This window comes from Macrobrachium rosenbergii, unplaced genomic scaffold (assembly GCF_040412425.1).
Source record: "Macrobrachium rosenbergii isolate ZJJX-2024 unplaced genomic scaffold, ASM4041242v1 171, whole genome shotgun sequence".
In the NCBI taxonomy this organism is placed as follows: Eukaryota; Metazoa; Arthropoda; class Malacostraca; order Decapoda; family Palaemonidae; genus Macrobrachium; species Macrobrachium rosenbergii.
The window spans coordinates 2,748,069-2,772,661 of NW_027100729.1; the positions used below are offsets into that span (position 1 = coordinate 2,748,069).

Here is a 24,593-nt window from a genome sequence, read left to right on the forward strand (position 1 = left end):
TGAGGACTTTAACCAAGATTTGACCGTGAATACTCATGGTCATATATAATATATATATATATATATATATATATATATATATAGAGAGAGAGAGAGAGAGAGAGAGAGAGAGAGAGAGAGAGAGAGAGAGAGAGAGAGAGAGAGAGAGAGAGAGAGAAAGGAAGTGAAGAGGGCACAAAAGAAGATAAAAAATGGTAAAGAAACAGGACCAGATGGAGTTGCTGCAGCAGAGGTGTGGAGGAAGATCCTGGGAGAAGAAGGAAGAGGAGACATGTTGTGGGACCCAGCAAAGAAATGTACAGTCAGGAAAAGACACCAAAGGAATGGAGAGAAAGCTTTATTGCGCCTGTCTATAAAGAGAAGGGAGACATCCAGGATTACCTAGAAAGAGAAGGGTGACATCCAGGATTATCTATAAAGAGATGGGTGACATCCAGGATTATCTGGAAAGAGAAAGGTGACATCCAGAATTATCTATAAAGAGAAGGGTGATATCCAGGATTATCTAGAAAGAGAAGGGTGACATCCAGAATTATCTACAAAGAGAAGGGTGATATCCAAGATTATCTCTAAAGAGCTCTCCTAGGGATGTACTGGAAGACAGAGGATTAAAGACCAGTAGAAAGAAGACTGAATACTTAAGGTTCAATGAAGATCAAGACTCCAAGATGAGTATGGAAGGAACAAGGTTGAACCGAGTAGAGAAATGTAGGTATCTTGGTTCAGCAGGAGCTGGTGATGGAAATTTGGATGTAGAAATGACACACACACAGTGCAGGCTGGATGGGAGATTTGGAGAAAGACGTCAGGTGCCTTGAGTGACCGCTGAATCAACTTAAAGGGTAAAGGAAGAGTTTACAGTATAAGACAGTAGTGAGACCAGCTTCGACATATGGAGCAGAAACATGGCCGGTAGAGAGAGTGCAAGAGAAGAAATTGGATGCGGTAGAGATGAAAATGCTCAGGTGGATGTGTGGAGTGACAAAAATGGACAGGATCAAGAATGAAAGAACAAGAGGAACTACTAAAATCGTAGCACTGTCAAAGAAGGCCCAGGAAAGAAGACTGCAGTGGTATGGCCATGTGGTGAGAAGGGATAAGACGTTTGTAGTAGGGAGGAGAGTGATGCAGATAGAAGTGCCAGGTGGAAGAGAGAGAGAGAGAGAGAGGAAGACCGAAGAAGCAAAGAAGGTGGATGGATGTAATGAAAGATGATCTGAGAGACCAACAATCACAGTCAGAGGACGATGTGTCTGACCGAAGACCCAGGTGGAGGAAACCTCGACCCCAAATGGAAGAGGGAAAAGATGCAGAGAAAGATGATGATGATCCTAATTTTCCATTAACTAATCTAATTGCCCCAATTGTTAATCTGTTTTCCACTAATTACATAATTTTTCTTCATTATAATTTATTTCATCTCAAAACGTCAGATTCAAACCAGAACCACAAATGAAAACAGTGTTTAGTAGACGACTCCTAAAATGGAACCCTATTTCCCAATATCATTAAAATTATTAACTCTAACAATCTCATAATTAAGTAAATCGTCTATATTTTTCAATTATTATCCGCTAATTATATGCAATTATCTATTTCGTTTATATCCTAAAATCAGTTCAAACCAGAACCACAAACAAACGAAAACGGTGTCTGGTAGACGACGCCTAAACACGTCAACAAACCAACCCCTTATCATCATTTATCCTAACTAAACAGATTACCTACGGCTTTAATGATTTTCCCACTAATGTATAATTATCCCAACTGCATGACATTAAATCAGAATCGATTCAAACTTCAACCGCAACCGAAAACAGTTTAGCAGACGACGCCCAAAACGTAAACAAACCTCCCTCAACCGAATCCATTATTTGCCTTAATTACCATTAAATTACCAAATTTGTTAATAAATTATATGTTATTAAATATTTTCCCACTGATCGCTTACAATTCTGCCCCAGCTGACTGATAACAAAGCAAAAGGGCCGAAACCACTTCCAAACCAGAACCACAAACCTAAACACCGTCGAGTAGAAGACGCCGAAACATGTAAACAAAGAAGCCTGCCATGGCATTGACTGCCGTCCTGCACTCCAGTGTCTGTTGAATCTTCTGTCCTTCCCCTCTTCATTAATACGGTGAGACAGTAGTACGTGTTATAGACTGTGTATAGATCATGTATAGACTGACTATTCTGTATAGACTGTATATTGGCTCTAGACTGCATAGAAGGGCTGCTGCAGCCTGAGCTTGTAAGCTTGTAGGGACATTCTGCTTCGGTGAGTTACAGGTTAAAGACTGCATATATAGACTGTATATATTGACTATAGACTGTATAGCTTGTAAGGAGTGTGGTTGCTGAAGGTTACAGGTTGTAGACTGTAGGCATTTCAGCTATATAGGCTAGTCTGTATATTGACTATGTAGACTATAGACGGGGCTATCGTATCCAAAGCTTGTAAGGTGTCTGGTTATAGTTAGACTGTATAGACTGTAGGCTGTGGACTATATGTAGACTGTATCCTGTATAGACTCTAGACTGGGCTGCTGTAGCCCAAGACTGTCTGAATGGATGATATTTTCATGGTAATATTCTTGTATAGGGTCTGCTTACGGCAGGCTACAGGTCAACTGTATGGACTGTAGACTGTAAAGACTGTACTCTGGACAGCTGTAGTCTAAATGGATGATATTTTAATGATTTAGAGGCTTATGATAATTCTAGGCTACAGGATACAGCCTTCTAAAGGGTCTTCCTTGTATAGGCTAGACTGTAGACTGTGGGCTGTAGCTTAGCCTGGGCTACTGTAACGTAAGACTGTCTAAATGAATGATATTTTATATCGTAATGATTTACTGATAGGCTGATGGTAAGTTTAGGCTACAGGTTTATATAGGGTCTCATTACTGTAAGGTACATAAAGCCTGTAGACTGTAGCCTGGCCTAGTGTAGCCTAAGACTTTCTAAGTAAATGATAATTTATGATTTATTTTTGATTCCATGGAAGATTTACGGCAATCTAATCTGTAACCGTATAGCCTAGGTTAGGCTGTACCCCTTTAGGCTAGGTTAGGCTGTACCCCTTTAGGCTAGGTTAGGCTGTACCCCTTTAGGCTAGGTTAGGCTATACCCCTATGGCCAGGTTATTTTTTCAGTTGATCAAAAGACGATTTATGCTATGAGATAACTGTAGTGAAAGTTGCTTCTTTCACCAGTTTTTGTTGTTTCTTATTACGTGCGAGTTCTCCTGTCTTAGCCATTGTACAGTGGCCTTCCATGGTCCTGGGTTTGAGTCCCCTTACCTGAGGTGGTATTAACCCTGTATGCATCCACCTTTACACGTCACCTACTCCTGGGTGCTAGTACTCGACATGGCGGAAGCTCCTTGGGATGCCGTGTTTAGCACTAGCCCCTCGAGGATCAAAGTATTATATACAAATGGATGTATATAATACTTTGATCTCTGGATACAGTACATACTGGGTTAATACTACCTGAGAGTACAATCACACATTTATCCTCCTTTTTTTCCACTTTCCTGTTTTTTCAAAAAGTGTCTTTCTAACTCCATCCTGACTGTCCTCCATCAGTTGTGGCAAACCAGTTGCTTCTGGCATTTTTTTTAATTACGTGTGATGTTTATTTTTACTCTACGGAGTTTTTGTAAATAAGTAATGTAAATACTGTTGTTGTTGACAGTATTGTTGTTTATTTGTTCTGTTAATTTTTACAATGTTACTTTTGTTATGAGTCTACTTATTAGGTTTGATAATGATTTTATATTGTTAATTTTAATTCTTTGGGAGACATTGATCTGAATACAGGCCCTGGTACTCATTATAGTAAGAAAAATTGCAAAGTACTTTACTCAAATATTTGCGGCTTATGAGGGTTAAGGTCAAATTTTTTTGATCTCCAGAGTTGTGCCCAGAACTACAATTTGATTTTTATCTGAGTCTCCTGTAAGTAGTAAAAGTAGTAACAAGTCAAAGGTTGAGTTTTTGATCCAGGGTTTTGATGGCCCTGATTTTATTTAAACATCCCACATGCATTCAAGAGGTGTGGCTGTATTCTCTAGATCCAGTTGACCTATTTATCATCAGAAAAATTTGGAGTGTAGTTGCCATGAAGTTCTGCGTTTTAAAATTTTCAGTAAATTCTACAGTGTTTATATACGTATTTGCTGTTTACCGCAATCCAAATATCGACGATTCTGTATGTGACTGCCTTTTGGAATGGATTACAATGGTATGGCTCAGTCACAGGATTCAAAATCTTCATTCTTCATTTGTGGAGACTGTAATGCACAGCTCAGCATGGCTGGCCTGCTCTTGAGGTCTGCGTATCCTCCTATTTTGTCCAGGTAATTGAGGAACCCACGCACATTTCTGGTAATAGATTAGACCTCATATTCAGAGATGTTCCAGCTATTGTCAAGTCCAAGGTCTGTGAATATATAGGCACTTCTGATCATTGCACCATTGAGATGGACATATCTGTCAATCAGTATTTTCCTAACTCCACAATTGGAAAAATGATGTGGCTGAAATCCAGAGCCAATTGAAATTGCATTATTGAAGGTTGTCAGGCACTTAATACAGTGTTTCAGTTACTATATTAGATCCTGATCCCAAGAAGTTAAATGAAATGCTGATGGCTATTTTAATAAGATATGTCCCTAGAAAGGTCATCAAATTTAGGACAAATGACCAGCCATGTAGATGAGTCTACCATGACAAACAGAGCAAATTCACCGCATGGAGACAAAATCATTTAAATGAAAATGACACCATTTTTGTTGAGTCTTGCAGCGCTACAAATAGAACTTTGATTTTGAAGCATGAAAGGTAGGTCTTGTTCGTAAGGCCTCATATATTCATAACAGTGATGAAATCAGTGCAACCTGTTTTAGGTCGTTTGTACTTCTATTACTGGAGTGCTGTTCTCTGATGTGGATGTCTGCTTCTGCCAGAGATTTATCTCATTTAGGTAGAGTTCTTCATGGTGGTAGGTTCCTGTTCCCTAATAGCAGTAGTTATGACTTGGAACATTGACGGATGGTCTCTTGCTTGTCAGTTTTTCATAAGTTGTATGTCAACAGAGATCTTTCACATTCACAGTTGATCCCTGATCCCCTTTATCTGCCGAGAGAGAGCAACCAGGTTCGCTGAACAGCAGCACCAATATGCGGTAAATGTGCCTCACTGTCGGACTTCTCATTTCCAGAGGTCCTTTATTCCTCACACTGTTGGACTGTGGATGTCGTGCAGAACTTCAGAAGTTCAAGCTAAAATGCAGTACTTTACTACCCTAATACTTTTCTTGCATTGTAATCAATTTTCATATATTTATTAATTTATTAATTTTTTCTTTTATAATAAGTGGGGTCTTTTCTTTCTGTATTTCCCTTGACCTCGTTTTGCTTCTTCCTAATGAACACCATATTCTTTGGAAGCTTGATTGTTCCTACACGACATACAAACCGTCGGTCCTTTACGTTAGGAATTGCTTATGGGGAAGCTGGACACGGCCGTTAAACTCTTGAACAAGGTGGTTAGGCCTGGATGTAAACATTCCAGTTTGCTTTCGGCCGTCATGCGTTGCAGACGTGTTTTTGGATCTCTTTGCCTGACTGTTGTTGAATTCTTATTTATCCTGGTGGAATCTTTCTCTTTTTTGTGCATAGATTATATGCATTTAATATTCATTAATATTCAAACCTTAAATCTGTGATAGCCTTGTATAGGTCCCCAGGATCTGTCTGGGGTGTGGCGGCCAGGGGCTGAATTTTGTAGAGTGGCGTAACCAATGGTAATGCTGCTCTTCCTGTAGCCCATTATATATTGATGCTTTCCCCTGTACGTTCGAGAGTTAGGCTGGGACGTAACAAGTTCGCTCCCCTTCTTTGGCCTCTTGTCCTCCGTGTACTAGGGTGTGACTGGTTGCTCTCGCTGCCTACTTGTGGAGTGGTTCCGGGGGTAACTTTGGAGGAGGGTTGCCGGGCGTCATCGGTAAGTTCGCTTCCACAGCACCCTTGGCCGCCTCTCCGTCGTCATTGTTTCTCTCCCTAACTTCTTCTTTCTCTCTCTCTCCTTCGCCTCTTCACTTGCCACAGGCGATTTGCCCTCGGAACGGGAGGTGTCTCCCTCTACTAATCATCTTTGTTTTTTCTTTCAGGTTGACAGTGAGCATCGTAGGCACAGCAGTGTTTGGCTAGATATCTCAGTTTGAGATATCTTAGCCTGAATGAATCCCGACATTCATACAGTGTTTGCTTCGGGATCAACCACAGTACCTGGTTGGGATAGCGTAGGTCCATGTCGGTGTCGCTCCAACTCTGTGTCCCATCGATTGGATCGACCACTATTATTTGCTGGCTCTCATGTATGCTATGGCACTGCCTCTGATGTATCTGTAGTCCCATATACTCCTGCTGTGCTTCCTGTTTTATTGCTCCTGTTGACTCAGCGACAAGTCTCTGGGCATCTCCTTTTGGTCTCTTGCCGCAGCTGCCCTGATTGCTCCTGTTGCTACTGGTGGCGTTCCCGTGGTATTCGTGGCTGTTGTTGTAGCTCCTGCCTACCAGACCACTCCTGTAGCTCCTGCATCAGCTGTCCTGATTGCATCTACTTTTTCTCCTGGTGGTCGTGTCCTGGGCTGCTTCTTTTGTGATCCTGCCTAGCTGCCCTGGAGTTTCCGATGTTTCACGTCTACCATCCTGTAGAAGATGTCAGAGTGGAAGTAAAGGAAGTCGCCTTGTGGGAGGTAGCCGCAGTCTTCTTCTTCATCCTTGCCTTTGTCTTCTGCTGCCTCTTCTTTTCCTCTCACGAGGTTCGGGGGGGTCCCGGGAACCCGGATAGGCCTCTGTCAGCTGGAGGAGAGGAAGGCTGCTTCTTCACCCTTGAAGTCCTTAATTGGGCATCTAGGGACTGCCTCCCTCTGAGGAGGCATTGGGTCTCTCGTCAGCTCTTCCCGACCTTTGGTTCTGGAACCGATTCACACACCCCTGGGTTTTGTGCTTTGGGAGCCGCAGACCTCGGTTTGCGCTCCCGTTACCAGTCCTGTAGGTTCCACCTCTAAGACGGGTGCTGCTTCAGGCGCTTGTTTACGAGTTGCTCCAAGTGCTCGGAATTCTGTGGAATATCAAGTATCCCGATCTGGCTGGAGAGTACTCTCCCTGGCCCAGTTCGGGAGCAGCGCAAGAGAAAGGGCCGCCCAGGTGTCTCGGCTCATCCTGCCAGCACTAGAAGCGCTCCCTGGGTGCTTACCAGTGCTCGGTCAGGTTCCCAACCTGATGTCTTGATCCTATCAGTTTGAACACCTGAAGAAGCAGGGAAGAGGTTCCCTTTGGGAGTCCTGTGGGACTTCTATGGGACTGCCTCTCTCCTGGGAGGCATTTTTCTCTTGTTGCCTCTTTTCGCCCTTGGGTGGGAACTGACTCGCATTCTCCTCTGGAGTCTCACGTTTCAGGGGCCGTGAGAGCGCAAGAGGCCGCGCCCTCACTGCCAGTCTTAGAAGTCTATGTCAAAGACTGGTTCTGTGCCTAGCTCATTTCAATTTCTTGCGAAGCCAAAGGGAACCGCTCCTGATGATTGTTTTTCAAGATTTGGGAGAGTCATAGGGTGCTCATATTCTCTGAATCACGAGCGCTTTCCTGGCAAGAGGTACAAGACAAAAGAAAGTGCCAAGACACCAGGGTGTCTCAGTGCCTGGGTGTCTCAGTACCTGGGTGTCTCAGCACCTGGGTGTCTCAACACTGCCTGCCAGCTACTTCGGTTGCTTGGCCAGGTTTCATCCTCGTGTCTTGGACCTTAGGGTTCAAGCACGAGGATAGCAGACACAGAATCCTCCTTTAAACCTTCTTCTTGAGGGCTTCAGCCTTGAAGGAGTTTAGAGTTCAGGAAGTCAGTGCTAGCTCACGGCAGACGAGTTCTGCTCTGCCCAGCTTCCGATTGCGCGGCTCGGCTTAGCACGACTTACTCGCCCCACCCAGCTCCTGATTGCATTCTTGTGACTGGCTCTGCTTGTCTCGCCCCGCCCAGCCCCTGATCACGTATACATGACTGGCTCGGCTCGCCCCACATGCCTCCCAGCCCAGATCATGTCCATGCGATTGGCTGGGTTTGGAGCGGCGCGACTCGGCCCCACTCGGTTCTTCCGAATCGGGTTCTCGATACTGTTTGAGTGAACTTTCTGCACTTTCCCAGGAAAGCACTTTTGCCACGGCACAAGCGCTCTTCTTTCCTCGTGCTGCAGTCATCACCTTTGGTTGATTATCGCTCACGTCCTGCCTCTCCTGCTGGTCTTATTGGCAGGATAGGTAGGAGTGCTCTTTTCTCCTCGCCTGTTCTCTTTCCTCTCTGTTGTTCCAAGAGGTGTGAGGTGAACAGAGAGAACTCTGATAAATTTGTCTTTCTTCAGAGTTTGGCAGCCGGGATATGCTTTTGAGATCGGTTCTTCGATCGTCTCTTAGTACAAGCAGGGGATCTGTCAAGGTTTCCCTCCAGGGAGAGAGGTACAAGAGCTTCCCGCTCCAGTAAGCATCGGGGTGTTCTCTTCAAGTTGCAATCTCCCTCGTTTCTCAAAGAATTGCACGCCTATTCGTCAGCATGAAGATATCCGGGACAGGACCATGGCTTCCCCAATGAATATCTTCATCGCTCATAACCTCACAGTTCCTGAAGGGGCCAAGAGTTTCGGTGGGGTCGCTGCATGTCCTTGCTTATTGAGAGCATTCTCGACCAGATGAATACTTTTTCTTCAGACAAGGAGTTCATTCAGGTCGAGACTCCATGCTCCTTCCCTGCCTTGACAGAGTACAATTCCACTTGCCTTGGAGGGGTCTTGCTGACTGCAGTTTGTTGTGACTCTGAATCGTCTGGACTGGGGTCTCTCTTTGCCTCTCCTTGCCGTGAAGGGTATTCTCTTCCGCAACGAGAGGCAGTGATCCTGGAGGACACGTTTTGGTTTCTCCCGGGAAGTGTTCTGATAGATCCACAGTGTGTTACAAGGATGTATAATTTGGCCTAAATGTCTACCTCAGAGAGGCAGGAAACAGAAATGATTAGCCTTTTGTAATGCTGCTGTTTGTTTTGAATTAGTTTTAGCTACCTCCAAAACTGAATGTGCAGTATGCAATTTCTTTAGCCAAATCAGACATAACCATTTCAGTTAGTGGTCATTTAACATCACATATTGTAGACCCGTTATCTTGAATGTCAGGGTTTATGGAATGTTGAACCTGACAACAAAAAGCAGACCCAACCCGTGGTTGAATTGTTTTCGTATAAAAAAAGGTTTGCAAAGTCATTTAATCTCTTATCAAATTTGCCCCCCCCCCCACGTATGACCCGTGTATACTTGAATGGTCCACGTGACCCAGTCTTTGTATTAAAAGAAAGCAGGTCAACACTGACAGTTGGACATCTTTTATGTAGTTTTGGAAATAGATGAATCTCTTAGACTAGTCCAATGAGAGTCAAATATTTTGACTAAGTGGTCTGGTTAAACAACTAAATGATAAAAGTTGTGAATGGACAAGTTTTGGTTTTATAGTCCATTATAACTAAATATAGAATGCTACTTGTATCTCTTCCATAGATTTATGCATAAGACACTGCAAGATTTTTGTACTTTATTTTTTACGTGGTTTATATGTAAACCATTGCAAATAAAGCTTTAGACTAGTTCTGCAATACTTTTTTATTTTGAAATGTTTACATGAAAGTAGCAAATTTTAAAATGACATATTTTTAGTTCATATTGATGTGGAAGTATCCAGAACATTAACAGTACCAAAATTGAACCTGTACAGAACTTGTGTTTGCAGGTTCATACAGGGACACAAAAGACAGGAATGGGAAAAATGACATTTTTTCATGCATGTTTTGCTCTGCATTAGTCTAACATTTGTATTGAATCTGCGAGAGGTTAGTGTACAGTATCCTTGGTACTGTATTGTGTATAGAAAACTTTTATATGCTAATGGAGACCACATCTCTCTGCCACAGATAACCTCTGTTGTTATGGATGATCACTGATAATCTGCGAAGGAACATGTTTTCTTCGGTATCGTGTTAATTTTCCTCAATAACATACTCTAGGTAAGTTACATAAAAGTGAAGTAGTAATTGCAGTAAGAGAGAATGTCCATAAATTATATGTAGTATCTAATATAAGCTATATTGAATCTTTAATCACTTAATGACACAAACGCTTTGTTCAAAACCCAGACTGTGAGTTATTCATGATGCGCTGACTGAAGTTTTTGGCAGTTTTCCGCTTGTTTACTTTGAGCCTTTGTTTTAAATGTTAACACACCAAAAAGTACAATTAATCTGATTTAAAATGACACCAGAATGAGTGTCGTATTTTGATTAGTAATTTCTCAGACAATGTGCGAAGTATAATATTGATTTTCGCAGATGTAGCTCTCGGGTAGATGGGGCCTGCCAAGGCGTATTAACTGATAGAGTTAAATGGGGCCAGGGTCTGCTAAAACCTAGTCTTCTCCATACGAAATGTTTCACAAACATTTTCCTTGGGCATCATTTTATACTTCCAGAGAGTCCTTATTTTGTCCATGTAATAAAGTCTCTAGGTATTGGTCCTGGTGTCAGCAGCGAATGAGTGGCAATCAAAATGTTGAAGAAATTGATAAGGCATAAGGTATTTGTTCCTCCACAATATACAAACCAGCAGTCCTTTACATTTGGAATTACTTTCAGCGAAGCTGGAAACAGCCGTTGAACTTCCAAACAAGGTGGTTAGGCAGTTAACCACCTGCTCGCCCGGACGTAAACATTCCAATTTGCTTTCAGCCGCCGTGATGTGTAGACGTGTTTCTTTCCTCTCTGCCCTGACTGTCGTTGTGCTGTTTTCTCCCGGTGGGATCTTTCTTTTTTTGTTATGAATCTTTCTGGTGTGCAGTAAACCCCCCGTGTTTGTGTTCTCACGATTCACGGACTAACCTATCGCGGATTTCTCTATGGAACATATATACACATTATTTGTGGAAAATTCTTCCATTCACGGTATTTTTCACTGAGAAATATTCACTAATGCTATGTTTTCATATCATTTTCATGACTAAATGCACTTTTTGTGATAAAACTATTAAAATACTCAGGTATAAGCATTTTTAGAGGGTTTTTGTCTGAGAACTATCAAAATAGGTAGTTGTGAGTGTTTTAGAGGGGGTCTTAAGTATTCGCAGATTTTAGCTATTTGCAGAGGGATGTGGTACGCATCCCCCGTGAATACGGGGGATTATGTGTTTTTATCATGCAAGTATTTAAACCCATGAGTTAGAGAAGCCTGTGCGGAAGCCTGCCTTTCCCCAGCTTGTATGTCCCTCGGTTGGCGGCAAAAAATTTGGCAGTTTCTACTCATATGTTGATGTAGATCCTCATGCCCTCTAGTCATCATGCAGGGAGCGTGTGTGCTCTCGTGGCTTCATGTGTACTGAGTGTTGTTCCTGGTCGTCAGAGCAGTGGGTGAAGTTTGCATGTAGGAAACGGTATTGGAGGAAGACTACCATGGTGTCATCTGAGGATTATATGCCCCTGACTACGCCTGTGGTGCCTCATCCTTCCTCCTTGTTTCTGTCTCCCCACAAGCTTCCCCTTATGGCTGTCTCTCCTTTAGGACTCCCCTCTGTCTTCTTTGCTTGCTCCATCCAGCATGGAATGTCGGAGGGGAGCGGACGATCAGGACAACCTCCTTTTAGGGGCCTCTCCTTGCTTCGAGGGGGAATTCTTTCCCTCGGAGTGAGTAGAGTCTCCCTTCACTGACCCGACTGTTCCTTCTTCCAGTTTGGCAGTTGATGCTCTCCATGATCAGTAGGCGAGCGATCTTCTGGTGGCCTGGTGTTCTCTCAGTCTCATGGGCCCACCATCTTTGCAGGGCCTCCTGTCACACCTGGCTACCACTCTGGTGGTGACAGGCGGCCACTATTACTATGACTACGATGGTGACTGTGACAGCTTTTGCAGAGATACTGGTCACCATCTCTACCCACCTCAGAGCGCAGGTGGCGGCTGTTCCGGTGTCCCAGCACAGGGTGCCTCCGCCTTCAGGTTTTGCTTTGACTTCCACTACCCAGCCTTTCCTGTCGATGATGGTTACCTCTTCCGTTCCTCATCTGATGGTCCTGGCTCCTGCTGCTCCTGTGGTTTCTAGCATTCATGCTGCTGTCGACGCTCCTCCTGCCCTGGCTGCCCCTACCATGCCTGTTGCTGCTCCTGTGCTTAATGCCCCTGCCGCCCGGGCCACAACTGCTGCTCCTGTTGCCCTGGCTACTGTGTTTGATATCTCTAACACCCAGGCTGCTTCTGCTGCTAATGTTGCCCTGGCTGCCCAGGCAGCTCCTATGATGTCTGCTGCTCCCTCTTGGATGGGGGATTTGACCACCATCTTGAAGATGACAAAGAGGAAGGCGAAGAAGAGATCCCGTGAGGTGTCGTCTTCGTCGTCTGCTACCTCTTCCCCTTCTTCTTCCAAGGCTCGTTGGGTGAAGAAGAAGGCTGTGTCTCCCCCCCCAAAAGAAGTCTCACCCTGGGACTTCTAAGAGGCTGCCTCCCTCCACAGGGGAATCAGTGGGATCTCTCATCGGCTCTTCCTGTTCTTCAGGTCAGGGAACCGTAGCGCTAACCCTCTGGGTCTAGAGTTTTGGGAGCCATGGGCACGCAAAACTTTGGCGTGCGCTCCTGCTGCCAGTCCTAAGAAGTCGGTTTCAAAGGCTGGCGCTGTGTCAGGTGCTTGTTCACGAGCCGCGCCAAGTACTCAAGTACCCAAGGAGACATGAGTATCCCGGACCAGTACTGGAGAGACCTCTCACCATTCTGGTTCAGGCACAGGACGAGAGAAAGAGCCAAGACACGCAGGTGTCTCGTCTCTTCCTGCCGACACTGGGAATACAAAGAAGAGGTCCCCTGTTAGCCTTCTTCACGCGAGGTGTAACCTCGAAGAAGACTGGGGCACATCAAAAGGATAGCGCAAGTTCTCGTCAGCCAGTCGCGCATTTGACTTCAGCCAGTCCCCGATCTCTCGATTGGTCTGACGCAGCCCAGTCGATCGCTCAGCCTGGCTCGTGTGAACCGCCATGCTCTCCTCGGGACAGCGCTTTGCCGAGGCGTAAGCGCTCTCCTGGACCCACGCTGCCGTTGCCACTGTGGGTTGGTGACTGCTTGTGGCCCACCCCTCCTCCCCTCATGCTGGTTCCACGAGCAGGACCTGTGGGAGTGCCCTATCCTCCTCGCCTGTCCCCTCAACCTCCTCGGGTTCTACTGGACAGGAGGAACTCTGGAGAGTCCTCTCCCCAGAGTTCCGCTACGAAGGTCTACGTACCTGACTCGGTCATCGGATCGAGTCGGTCGTATGCTCGAGTGGTGCAGGAAGAATCCAAGGGGCCTGATGAGGTTCTCCCTCCTGCAGGGAGAGTAGATCGGGAGGACCGCACCCTGGAAGGACTCGAGGGTCCTCTACCTCAGGATGCAGACATCCCTGAAATACGGAGGACCTTTGTTGAGATCATCGTGCTGATTCATCAGCACAATGATTGGGGAAGGGACCATGGCTCTTTCTGTGGATCGTCCTTCATGCCTCAAATCTTTCTGGGGACCCAAGAAGAAACCCAAGGCTTCGGTGGGGCTGCTGTGGTCCATGATTGCTGAGGGTGTCCTCAATCAGGTGAACAATCTTGTCTCTGGGCAGGAGAATTTACTTCAGTCAGACCCCTCAGACAAGCTTTTTCCTCTCCTCTGCCTCGTCAGAAGCGCTTCTATACGCCCTCAGTGGTGTCCCTGCCGACTAAGCAGGTTGGCCCAGCCTTGGTTCTCCTAGGTCTAGGTCTCTCACTGCAGCAGTTTGCTGCGGAGGGTATCTCCATTACACAACAAGAAGCAATGAGCCTGGAGGCTAGTGCCATGGCATCCCTCCAGGCAGTCTCCTGGCTGGATCTGTGGTCGTTCACAGTATCCAAAGTGGCAGCCTCCTCAGGTGCTATCATCCCTGGGGAGACTCTTCTTTCGGGAGACTTTGCCAGTCTGGAGGTAGGGCCATTTCCAACCTTGCCCACTGGATGGCAAACCTGGTGCTGAAGAGAAAGGACGCTGTCTTGTCTCGGATCGCCAGGTCTGTTGGTCCCGAGTCGACGTTGACCCTAAGGGTTCTACCTCTCTCTTTCTTAGAGAATTAGTAGATACAGAGGTGGACAAGCGTTGGGCTGAAGACAGTGACCACCTTGTTTACCAGGCAGTGGCCAAGACCTCTGGGTCTTCGCGTTCCGCTGTGGCCAGACCTCTGGGTCAGTCTAGCTCTTCCTCGGTCCCTAAGAAGACCCAGGCTTTGTAGGGCGCCCACGGGAACACCCAGCCTTCTTCTTCCGGAAAGGGCACGTCATCATGCCCTTCCAGCCCTGCTTTCTAGTCTGGGAAAGGGGGCAAGGGGAAGAAGAAGGGGAAATGCTAGGGGCAACATTCCCCTCCAGCTGCTGCCATTGCTGGGGGGTTGCCTGTCGAGCCATTGGGCAACATGGCAGTGATACAGAACCGAGACCTGGGTAGTAGAGCTCCTTTAGGAGGGATGTCTTCTTCCCTTCGAGTCTCAGCCACCCTTCGAGTCTCAGCCACCCTTCACCAAATTTCCGGTCCATCTTCTTACGTATCTTCCAGGTTCACCAAAAGATCTCGCACTTGGACAAGAAGTGCAAGCCATGCTGAGCAAGAATGCGATGGAAGTCATGTCGGATCGGTCCCCAGGCTTTTACAGCCGAATCTTTCTCATAGAGAAAGCTTCAGGGGTTGGAGACCAGTCATAGATCTTTCTCCTTTGAACCACCTTGTTCGTCAGACTCTGTTCACGATGGAGACGGTGCACTCCTTGCTTGCCTCCATCAGGGATGACGACTTCTTGCTTACGGTGGACTTGAAGGATGCATATTTTCAAATACCCATCTATCCATCCTCCTGAAAGTACCTTTGCTCTATCCTTGGGGAGACGGTGTTCCAATTCAGGGCACCCTGTTTCAGGTTCTCGACCACTCCCCAGGTGTTTACACGAGTGTTCACCCTGGTTTCAGCTTGGTCCCATTCGCACAGGATACGTCTGTTGAGGTATCTCGACAATTGGCTTGTCCTGGAGAGCTCTTGCTCGCAGTTGCTTCCGGACATGGATCGACTCCTCGAGTTTTTCTGCTATCTAGGGATTATGGTAAATCCTGAGAAGTCCGATCTCAACCCCAAGCAGAGGGTAAAGTACCTGGGCATGCTGATAGATACAGTAGCAGCAAGAGTCTTCCCCTCAGACTCTCGTATCAGCAGGTTCAAGAAGAAGAAGAAGGCAGCAGCAGAACTGTTTCTGTCTCATCAGAAGCAGCCAGCTTGGCAATGGCAAGTCATCGTTGGAGAAGCTGGTCCCTCATAGGTTTCTTCACCTTCGTTCCCTTCAGTGGAGACTGAAGGAGTTCTGGTCCCAGTCCCAAGATCTGCAATCCTTCCTCACCCCTCTTTCGGGAGAAGTGAGGGAGGATTTGGACTGGTGGATGGACGGCAGGAACCTCTTAATAGGAGTATGCCTACATACACCCCCCTCTGGACATGCTTCTGTTCTCAGATGCATCGACCGAGGGATGGAGCGCACACCTGGAAGGGTTCCTGACTTCGGTACTCCTCCTCGCTCTTTCGACCAGGAGGAGTAACCCAGGTGTGTAGAACTCCAGTCAGTTCAGGAGACTCACTCAGATTCCTCCCTCCAACCAGTGAGTCTTCCTAATGTAAAGGACCGCCGAGGGTTTGTATATTGTGTCGGAACAAATAACAATTTTTAAAGTAAATTGTATTTTTCCTAACTATACAAACCTGAGGTCCTTTACACTTTATGCCCACCTCATGCCACCCCTCAATCTGAACCTGGACTGAAAGGCAAACTGGAATGTTTACATCCGGGCAGGCGGGTATCCCCGCCTACCTGGCGGTAGTTACTGCCTAACCACCTTGCTCAAGAGTTTAACGGCCATTTCCAGCCTACGCCTGACAGTAATTCTTAATGTAAAGGACCTCGGGTTTGTATCGTTAGGAAAAATACAATTTACTTTAAAAATTGTTATATTTTACTTATGGATATATAGTGTGTTTACTTTAGTTTGTAAGGCATTGTATATTGAGAGTTACTGAGGAAAACATTAATGCCTGTATACTAATGTAAGCCTGATACACTTCCTGTATATTTATAATGATGTTTCTTTATCTTGCAGAGTATTTGAGACGCACCAAATGCAGACTGGTCAGAGGTCCTCAGAAAGTGAAGTTGCAGTACTTGATCATCAAGAAGGATCTTGGTTTTGTGGGGAACGTGTTAGGACCGCTGTCCATTTTGTTTTTTTTGTAAGTATTTAAAAGATTATTTGTACGTTTATGAGTACTGTCGTTCGTGTATGGTTTAGAGTTAACTCTTGAGGTTAGGAACATTCTAATTGTTTAGGCTTAGCTCGGCATCAGAATTGAAAAAAAGAAAGCATTTGTTACCAAGGATATGAACCTTCGTATGTTATGTGGGAGTACAGGCAGAACCAGAAATTTTTGACCATAGTGAATTTGAGAACTCTGACAGGAAATAAACCAATTACTTGCTCTTTATGTCAAATTAGTTTTTCTCATTCTGAAAGTCTCAAAATCCACACAGACGTCATACTGGAGAGTGTAAGAGACCCATCCATCGCACCGATGGCGGTCTCTTTTGAGCACGCGTGTGTGTGTTCGTGCGTCACATCTTCAGAGTGACCCAGACAGAGGTAACAAGAACACCCCGTTTTCTCTCAAGGAACGCAGCTTCTACCATACAATATTTCCATCTCTTTCTCCCTAACCATTGTTGTTTTGATATATGTACAATCACCACTACTTGCATTGCCATGCAAGTATTCTAATCATGTACTCATAATGTTCCACCGAATCTTCTGTATCAAACCGTATGTATGTTTCTGTTTGTGAAGACGCCAAACGTCTCGCCATGTCACATATATTATGCTACTGCATTGTATTCATTAATATGTCTCGAATCTCATGCAAATGTCCATATGTAGAATTTCCTGGCCTTTCCATTGATATATGTTTTATCACTGTACGTTTATTATGTCTCTCACCATCGCCAGCTGTTTGTCTGCCGACAAACACAGATGTCCGAAACATGACCTCTGTCTTGCTGTCTGTGTGTAGACGCTACTTTGCGGCTCGCACAGGGCATTAACATCTTCGAAGATTCTGTACATTCACTCAGTAAGGAACCACCAATAAACCAGTCAACACCAGCCGTCCTATATCACTTGTTTTGATTGTCCAAAAGGTTATAGCCCGTCCTTACACATGAAAACTCAACTGAGAGAGCCATTCACTTGTTTTGATTGTCCAAAAGGGTTTTATCATTCCTCTCCTCTCAAAGTACAAATGAGAACCCATACTGGAGAGAAGCAGCCATTCACCTAGCCGAAGGAGTTTTTCTCTATCCCATGTTCTTAAAAGGCACATGGAAACTCATACTAGATAGCAATGATTTATGTATATGCACTGGGTGTCCAAATAGTCTTTTCATTAGAACCACCTCAAAATGCACATGCAGTTCGTATAAGCAAATGGTCATTCTTCTGCAGATAGATTTATAATACCATCAAACTTATGAAGGAAAGATGCTGTTCATTTGATAGTCGAGATTAGAGTAAGTTAAGTTGGGAAGTGAAAAAAGCAGAAGCTGCTGGTTGAATGTCAACCAACTTTGGCCAGAATAAAATTGATTCCAAACAGAATCCAAGGATGCCGTTTTATTTCTCTTGAAACAAATTGTGTCCAGATGGTCATTGCATTGTGATATTTGTTTTCCCAGAGGATGCTTATGTTAAGTTGAAATGAGCACATACTGTAAAACATGAAATTATTTTGAATTTCAAATTGTTTTTGTTATGAATGGTGCTATTCAGAACAAGTTTTTCTCAGACTTTTTTTATTTTATTTCAGAGTATTCTAAACAGAGGAAACTTTCAAGAGAGTCTAACTAGGATTTGAGTATTGTAAATGAAACATCCTGTGGAAATGTCATTGATCAAAGAAGAGATGCAGAATTTGGAGGAGGATCTTCCTGAGAACACAGACGAAGACTCTTTGTTTGCAGAGCCCTTCTTAGAAGTCAAGGCAGAACCAGAATTTTTTTATCATAGTGAATTTGATGTGAGCTGTTCATCCCAATCTATTAAGTACGAGGACAGCTCTCCAAGTTGCAGTGATGAAAGTGGGAAGAAGACATGTATTGTAGTAGAAAAAAACAGACATTTGGTTAGAACAAAAGAATTTTCAAAGAGAAGCAGCACAGCAAGGAAGCGAATAACTTGTGCTGAATGCCAAAGGACATTTTCAAAGATGTCCCACCTGAAATACCACATGAGAACTCATACAGGTGAGAAACCATATACTTGCTCTATATGTCAAAGAAGTTTTTCTCGGCACAGTAATCTCAAAACACACGTGAAAAATCATACGGGAGAGAAACCTTATACTTGCTCTATATGTCAAAGGACATTTTCATACATGAGCCATCTGGAATCCCACATGAGAACTCACACAGGAGAGAAACCTTATTCTTGCTCTGTATGTCAAAGAAGTTTTTCTCGGCACAGTAATCTCAAAACACACATGAAAACTCATACGGGAGAGAAACCTTATACTTGCTCTGTATGTCAAAGGACATTTTCACTCAAGTGCCAAATAGAAACTCACATGAGAACTCATACAGGAGAGAAACCTTATACTTGCTCTGTATGTCAAAGAAGTTTTTCTCAACAATTTAATCACAAAACGCACATGAGAACTCACACAGGAGAGAAACCTTATACTTGCTCTGTATGTCAAAGAAGTTTTTCTCTTCAAAGTAGGCTCAAAACACACATGAGAACTCATACGGGAGGGAAACCTTATACTTGCTCTGTATGTCAAAGAAGTTTTTCTGATCAAAGTTATCTCAAAACACACATGAGAACTCATACGGGAGAGAAACCTTATACTTGCTCTTTATGTCAAAGAAGATTTTCTCTTCAAAGTCATCTCAAAACACACATGAAAACTCATACAGGTGAGAAACCTTATACTTGCTCTAAATGTCAAAGAAGTTTTTCTGATCAAAGTAATCTCACAAGACACATGAGAACTCATACAGGAGAGAAATAATATACTTGCTCTACATGTCAAGGAAGATTTTCCCATCAAAGTGATCTCAAAACACACATGAGAATGCATAAAGGAGAGAAACCTTATACTTGCTCTGTATGTCAAAGAAGTTTTTCTTAACAAAGTAATCACAAAGCACACGTCACCTCATACATGTGAGAAACCATATACTTGCTCTGTATGCCAGAGTTTTTCTCAACAAATTCATCTCAAAAGACACATGAGAACTCACACGGAAGAGAAACCATATACTTGCTCTATATGTCAAAGAGTTTTTTCTCAATCAAATGATCTCACAAAACACATGAGAACTCATACATCTCGTCAGTCTCTCAAAACACACGAGAACTCATACCGGAGAGAAACCTTATACTTGCTGTATATGTCAAAGTAGATTTTCTCAATCAAGTTATCTCAAAATACACATGGAAAATCATACACATGAGAAACCATATACTTGCTCTTTATGTCAAAGAAGTTTTTCTCTTCAAAGTAGTCTCAAAACACACACGAGAACTCATACAGTAGAGAAACCTTATACTTGCTCTTTATGTCAAAGAAGTTTTTCTCATTCAAGTAATCTCGAAAAACACGAGAATTCACACTAGACAGAAACTGTATACTTGATCTTTGTGCAGGTAGTTTTTCTAATTCTGAAATTCTCAGAGTACCCACTGGAAATCATTGTAGAGAGAGGACATTCTCCAGTCCTAATGTCAAAGATGTTGCACAATTTCCAGTGCTTTGAGATTACTCAAGAAAATTCATAATATTTAGAGGGCAATTTAATGTACTGAATGCCAAAAAGGTTTTAGTATTCCTTGGCGCTCTAAAACCTCATGTGAACCCATATTGGAGAGAAGCCATTCATGCCTCATGAATGCTAAAGGAGATGTTGTGAATCAAGGTGTCTCAAAAGGTGTGTGAAAACCCAAAGTAGAAAGAAGTCATATATATACTGTATGCACTTGATTCCCAAGAGTTTTTTTTCATTAGGTCCATCTTAGAATGTGTTAACTCGGAAGAAAGATGTCAGTCATTATTCCACACAATGTTCAGGCAGTTTCTCTCTTGTAGATTCGTAACATACGTGAGAAGTCATGGAGGACAGATGTTCTTTTACACTGCATGTTATATTTTTGTCTTATAATTTCCAAATCACAGTCATTGTTAATCTCCAAATCACAGTCATTGTTAATCTCCAAATCACAGTCATTGTTAATCTCCAAACCACAGTCTGGTTCTGAATGCCAAAATAGTGTTTTCAAGTGTCAAAATGCACAAGCAAAGCTATTCATCAGAGGTGATGTTCAGTTGTCCTAACAGATTTACCGGTATTAGGGTTTGCATCCCAAATAATTATTGTGAACTATCTGCAAAATCTGTAAAAAAAAAAAAAAAAAAGCAACAGTAACCAAAGGGACTATAAAAAGTAAAATCCTTATTTATATTTTTAGGATCCAATTAGTTGTAGACGGTGCTATTGAGAGCGTTTGTTTACTCCTTTTTTTTATATTTTATTTCTGAGTATTCCAGAGGAAAATTCAGTCAGATCCTAGCTAGGATTGTGTATTGTACGTAGAACCTCCTGTGAAAGTGGAAGCTGAAAAGTCATTACCATTGCTCTTAATCAAAGAAGAGAAGGAGAATTTGGAGGAGGATCTTACTGAAAGGACAAATGAGGCCCCTTTGTTTGCTGATCCTTTCTTAGAAATCAAGACAGAACCGGAGTATTTTGACCGTAGCGAATTTGATGCGACACTGTACTCGCTGAACAACGTACAGTGCCAGGTGAAGAAATTTTCTGGTGCCTACTTCACTTTTCTTGTTCTTGCCTACTTTTTGTAGGGTTTCTAAATTAAGAATTAGTTTTGTCATTGGCTGACATGAATTTTTCTTCCTTTTGTTTTTAGGCATTATGCGTGTGCACTTGTATATGTAGTTGTAAGCTTGAATATTTCCAGGAAAAGTCAGTCTCAGTGGAAGTAAAAAGATTGATTTCTTCATTACACATCAATGAAAATTAGGTGCAGTTTTATTTGATTATTTTTTACATGTTCTTGGTTTTAATATTCAACAAAGAATGAGATAAAGCTTCAGTAGATCCTGGACAGAGTAGACTTACTGTTTTCTGTTTTAAGCTAACCAGTCAGAAGTGTGGAGCCAGAACTTGCTTTGTAAATGACTAAAGTACTGTATCATTCTGATTAAACCTCTTTTTTTGCTTGTTTTGGCTCTCTGGTAACATTACCAAAGAACTCTAGTCTTGAGATGTCTTATCAGTCAGAATGTGAGATTAGGGTCAATGAAACGCTTTGCCAAAGATGGTCCTCGACCTCAGAATGAGTTAGACAGAAAGTCGTCAGTTCCTTCGGCCATCATTTCACGAGACAATTTTGCTCTCTTGTTAGTGAACTTTGAGAGAGAAAAAGAGTTTAGTTATGAGTGAGATTCGAGAACTTTCTCTCAAGGCCTTTTTGTGTCAGATTCAATCCTCTGGATATATACATCAAGCTTTTTTTAGAGATTATTTGGACAAACGTTAAGCAAACGGACTACGATGCCTTAAAAGCGTCCAGTAAGCAGACGGTTGTCGAATGCTACATAGGCTTACTATGTAGACCTTCTATATATATGAATACCACATAGGCTTACTATAAAAAATAAAATAAAATAGTGTAAATTGCTTTTATACATAATGATTTGATTGTACTGAATTGTTCATTGGGGAAAAAAAGCATTTTTGTAATAATATGTTTGTATTGGTTGCAGTCTTCTTAAACGTACAAGGCATCAATATACATTATAAATATACAATATATTGTATTTTCATTATAAATATTATTCACCATTAAATACATTATATACATTATAAATTACAATTACTGTATGTATTGTATTTTCATTATAAATATTACTCAATTTAAATGTATTTTTTATACAATGATACAAAAGATCCTGTAATATAACTATAGCAATGCATTGTATAATTGGAATCATTATAATATTACAATATATAACTAAAATCATTATACTGCATAATATACACCATTAAGACTCAATATACAACTATTATCATTTCTCTCTTTGCACTCCATAATCTTATATTAGCTTGAGTTTTATCTTTTCTTCTTCATAAGAAGAAGAAGAATAGAGAGAGAGAGAGAGAGAGAGAGAGAGAGAGAGAGAGAGAGAGAGAGAGAGAGAGAGAGAGAGAGAGAGAGAGAGATATCAGAAAAGAGCAAAAGTGAGAGAGAGAGAGAAAGAGATCAGGGAATATTTATTCAAAGACTTCACAGACTTCTTATTACATAAAACCGATACAGAAAACGGAAAGGCTTACAAATCAGTCTGTTTAACAGACAGCTTAATGATTAACACATATATAAAATATGATATGATCTGTTGAGCACAGACAAAAGAAGCTGTAAAGACTAAGTAGCCTAATCTCTGTGGCTGTGAAATCCTTGAATGTGTTCTATATTTTTGATAAGTCACAGAGTCTGTTAAATAAAAGAAACATTATATTACAGACAACACTTGAACATTTTCAAGTAACTGAGTAAATAATAATAATAATAAAGCTGCTCGATAAACCGGAAAAAGTTACAAAATAACAATATTCATAAAATCCTGAGGCTAATTTATCCCAGGTTTTGGGCACTGGGTATTCATGGGCATTACTGCCAGCACTGACTGGCAAAGTAACCATTACTGGCCGTTACCTGCTCGGTTCCTTACGACCACCCCAGGATTCAAGCCTAGGGTAACAGTTCGTGAGTAGCACCTCGACTTCAACAGACACTCTGGGGAGGGGGTCTGGCTTTCTGATAAGCGACAGAGTCTGTTTGGTGACAGAAAAGACATCATAGCATAAAAGACTGTTTCCCTGAGGACATTCTCTCTCTCTCTCTCTCTCTCTCTCTCTCTCTCTCTCTCTCTCTCTCTCTCTACTTCCTCACGAACGCTCCCCGGCATGAACGCGGGCGTGCTTCGTTACGTGACTCCTCTGCGCAAACGCCTTCCCACAGACCCTGCACTCGTACGGCCTTTCCCCCGTGTGAACCCTGACGTGAGTCGTGAGGTCAACCTTCCGCGGAAAGGCCTTCCCGCAGGTGTCGCAAGCGAACGGCTTCTCCCCCGTGTGGGTGCGGGCGTGCTGCTTGAGCTCGTTCGTCTGGGCGAAGGCTTTCCCGCACTCCTCGCACGCAAAGGGCTTCTCCCCAGTGTGTGTGCGCATGTGTCTGGTGATGCCGCCCTTGTGGGAGAACGCCTTCCCGCAGGTGCCGCAGGAGAAGGGCTTGTCGCCGGTGTGTACCCTTATGTGCTTGGTCAGGTCGCTCTTGTGGGTACACGCCTTGCCGCACAAGTTGCAGCTGAATGGTCTAACCCCACTGTGGCCTTTCAAGTGACTGGTGAGGTAGCTCCTGACAGCGAAGGCTTTCCCGCACTGACCGCAAACAAACGCCTTCTTCCCCGACTTGATCCTCGCGTGGTTGATGAGGTGGCACTTCACGGCAAAGGCCGAGCCACACTCCCCGCAGGCGTAAGGCTTCTCGCCTGTGTGGGTTCTCACATGGTTCGTCAGGTCGTTCTTCCTGAAGAAGGCTTTCCCACACTCAGGGCATTTGTACCTCTTCTCCCCAGCGTGAGTTGCGGCATGCAGTTTGAGGGAGTACCTGTCGCCAAAGGCCTCTTCGCAATACCCGCAGACGTACGGCTTCTTTTTCTCGGGGACTTCCGCTCGAGTTACGAGAGGAACTTCAAGCACTTCACTAGGAAGTCCCTCCTCCTCCTCCTCCTCCTCCACACAGCCGCTGAGAATGCCATTCTCCGTCTCTGATCCACACGAATACTTCGTGTCAGCCTCAAAGACCTCGCTCGTTTCTGGCTCCGCCTTGAATTCCACAAGAGGACCTAAAGACAAGGAGTTGTTGCCATTTTCGTGACCGACCGGAGAGTGTGATAACGGATCTTGCATCTCGCTCTTCCAAGGCGATTCTGATGCGAGTTCTGACGTCATTTTAACCCTCCCGGTTGCATTCACTGCCAAGGAGAAGGGAGATGTCAAGTTCCACATTTCAGGACGGATTCTTAAAACATACTACACTTTTTTCACACACAAGCCTACAGTAGCTACTAAAAGACCTTCCAACAAAGAGAGAAGGATAAAAATGGCATCAGCACCACCTTTCAAACCAAACAAGACATCTAGGGAAAGGAAAATCAACTCCTGGACTGCGTATTACGAGGACAGGAAGAGGTGGAGCCCCATAGGACTTGCATGGTTGGGGTTGTCTTCTACAGCATAACATGCAGTGGAAGTCCTCCTCTTACAGGACACAGTATAATTCACAATTGGCTGGGTAGAGATGGTCGCA

At 43.6% G+C, this 24,593-nt stretch overlaps 3 protein-coding genes across 7 annotated transcripts in view; 2 read left to right on the plus strand and 1 right to left on the minus strand.

The window, feature by feature from the left end:
• The window catches only part of LOC136838185 (gastrula zinc finger protein XlCGF57.1-like), an 87,776-nt gene extending 65,745 nt beyond the window's left edge, over positions 1-22,031 (plus strand). Inside the window, exons 1-3 of one of the 5 annotated variants that reach the window (XM_067103062.1) lie at positions 134-2,141; positions 16,257-16,386; positions 18,010-22,031. In XM_067103062.1, the coding sequence (XP_066959163.1) occupies positions 18,067-19,212 (1,146 nt within the window). In that variant the 5' untranslated portion in view covers positions 134-2,141; positions 16,257-16,386; positions 18,010-18,066 and the 3' untranslated portion in view covers positions 19,213-22,031. Of the gene's footprint in view, positions 1-133; positions 2,142-16,256; positions 16,387-16,684 lie in introns of those variants that run through there. The other 4 variants (XM_067103064.1, XM_067103065.1, XM_067103061.1 and 1 more) reach the window with 4 other exon arrangements.
• LOC136838168 (uncharacterized) overlaps positions 1-24,593 on the plus strand; it is an 864,161-nt gene that overhangs the window by 713,369 nt on the left and 126,199 nt on the right. The gene's annotated exons all lie outside the window — the stretch shown is intronic.
• LOC136838186 (zinc finger protein OZF-like) lies at positions 22,831-24,436 on the minus strand. Its single transcript, XM_067103066.1, has one exon. The coding sequence runs from the start codon at positions 24,290-24,292 to the stop codon at positions 23,171-23,173; it is 1,122 nt and encodes a 373-aa protein (XP_066959167.1). The 5' UTR covers positions 24,293-24,436; the 3' UTR covers positions 22,831-23,170.

What these genes read in the sequence shown, in the direction of transcription:
- LOC136838186 (XM_067103066.1), bottom strand. Translation starts at nt 24,292, where the DNA reads ATGTGGAACTTGACATCTCCCTTCTCCTTGGCAGTGAATGCAACCGGG.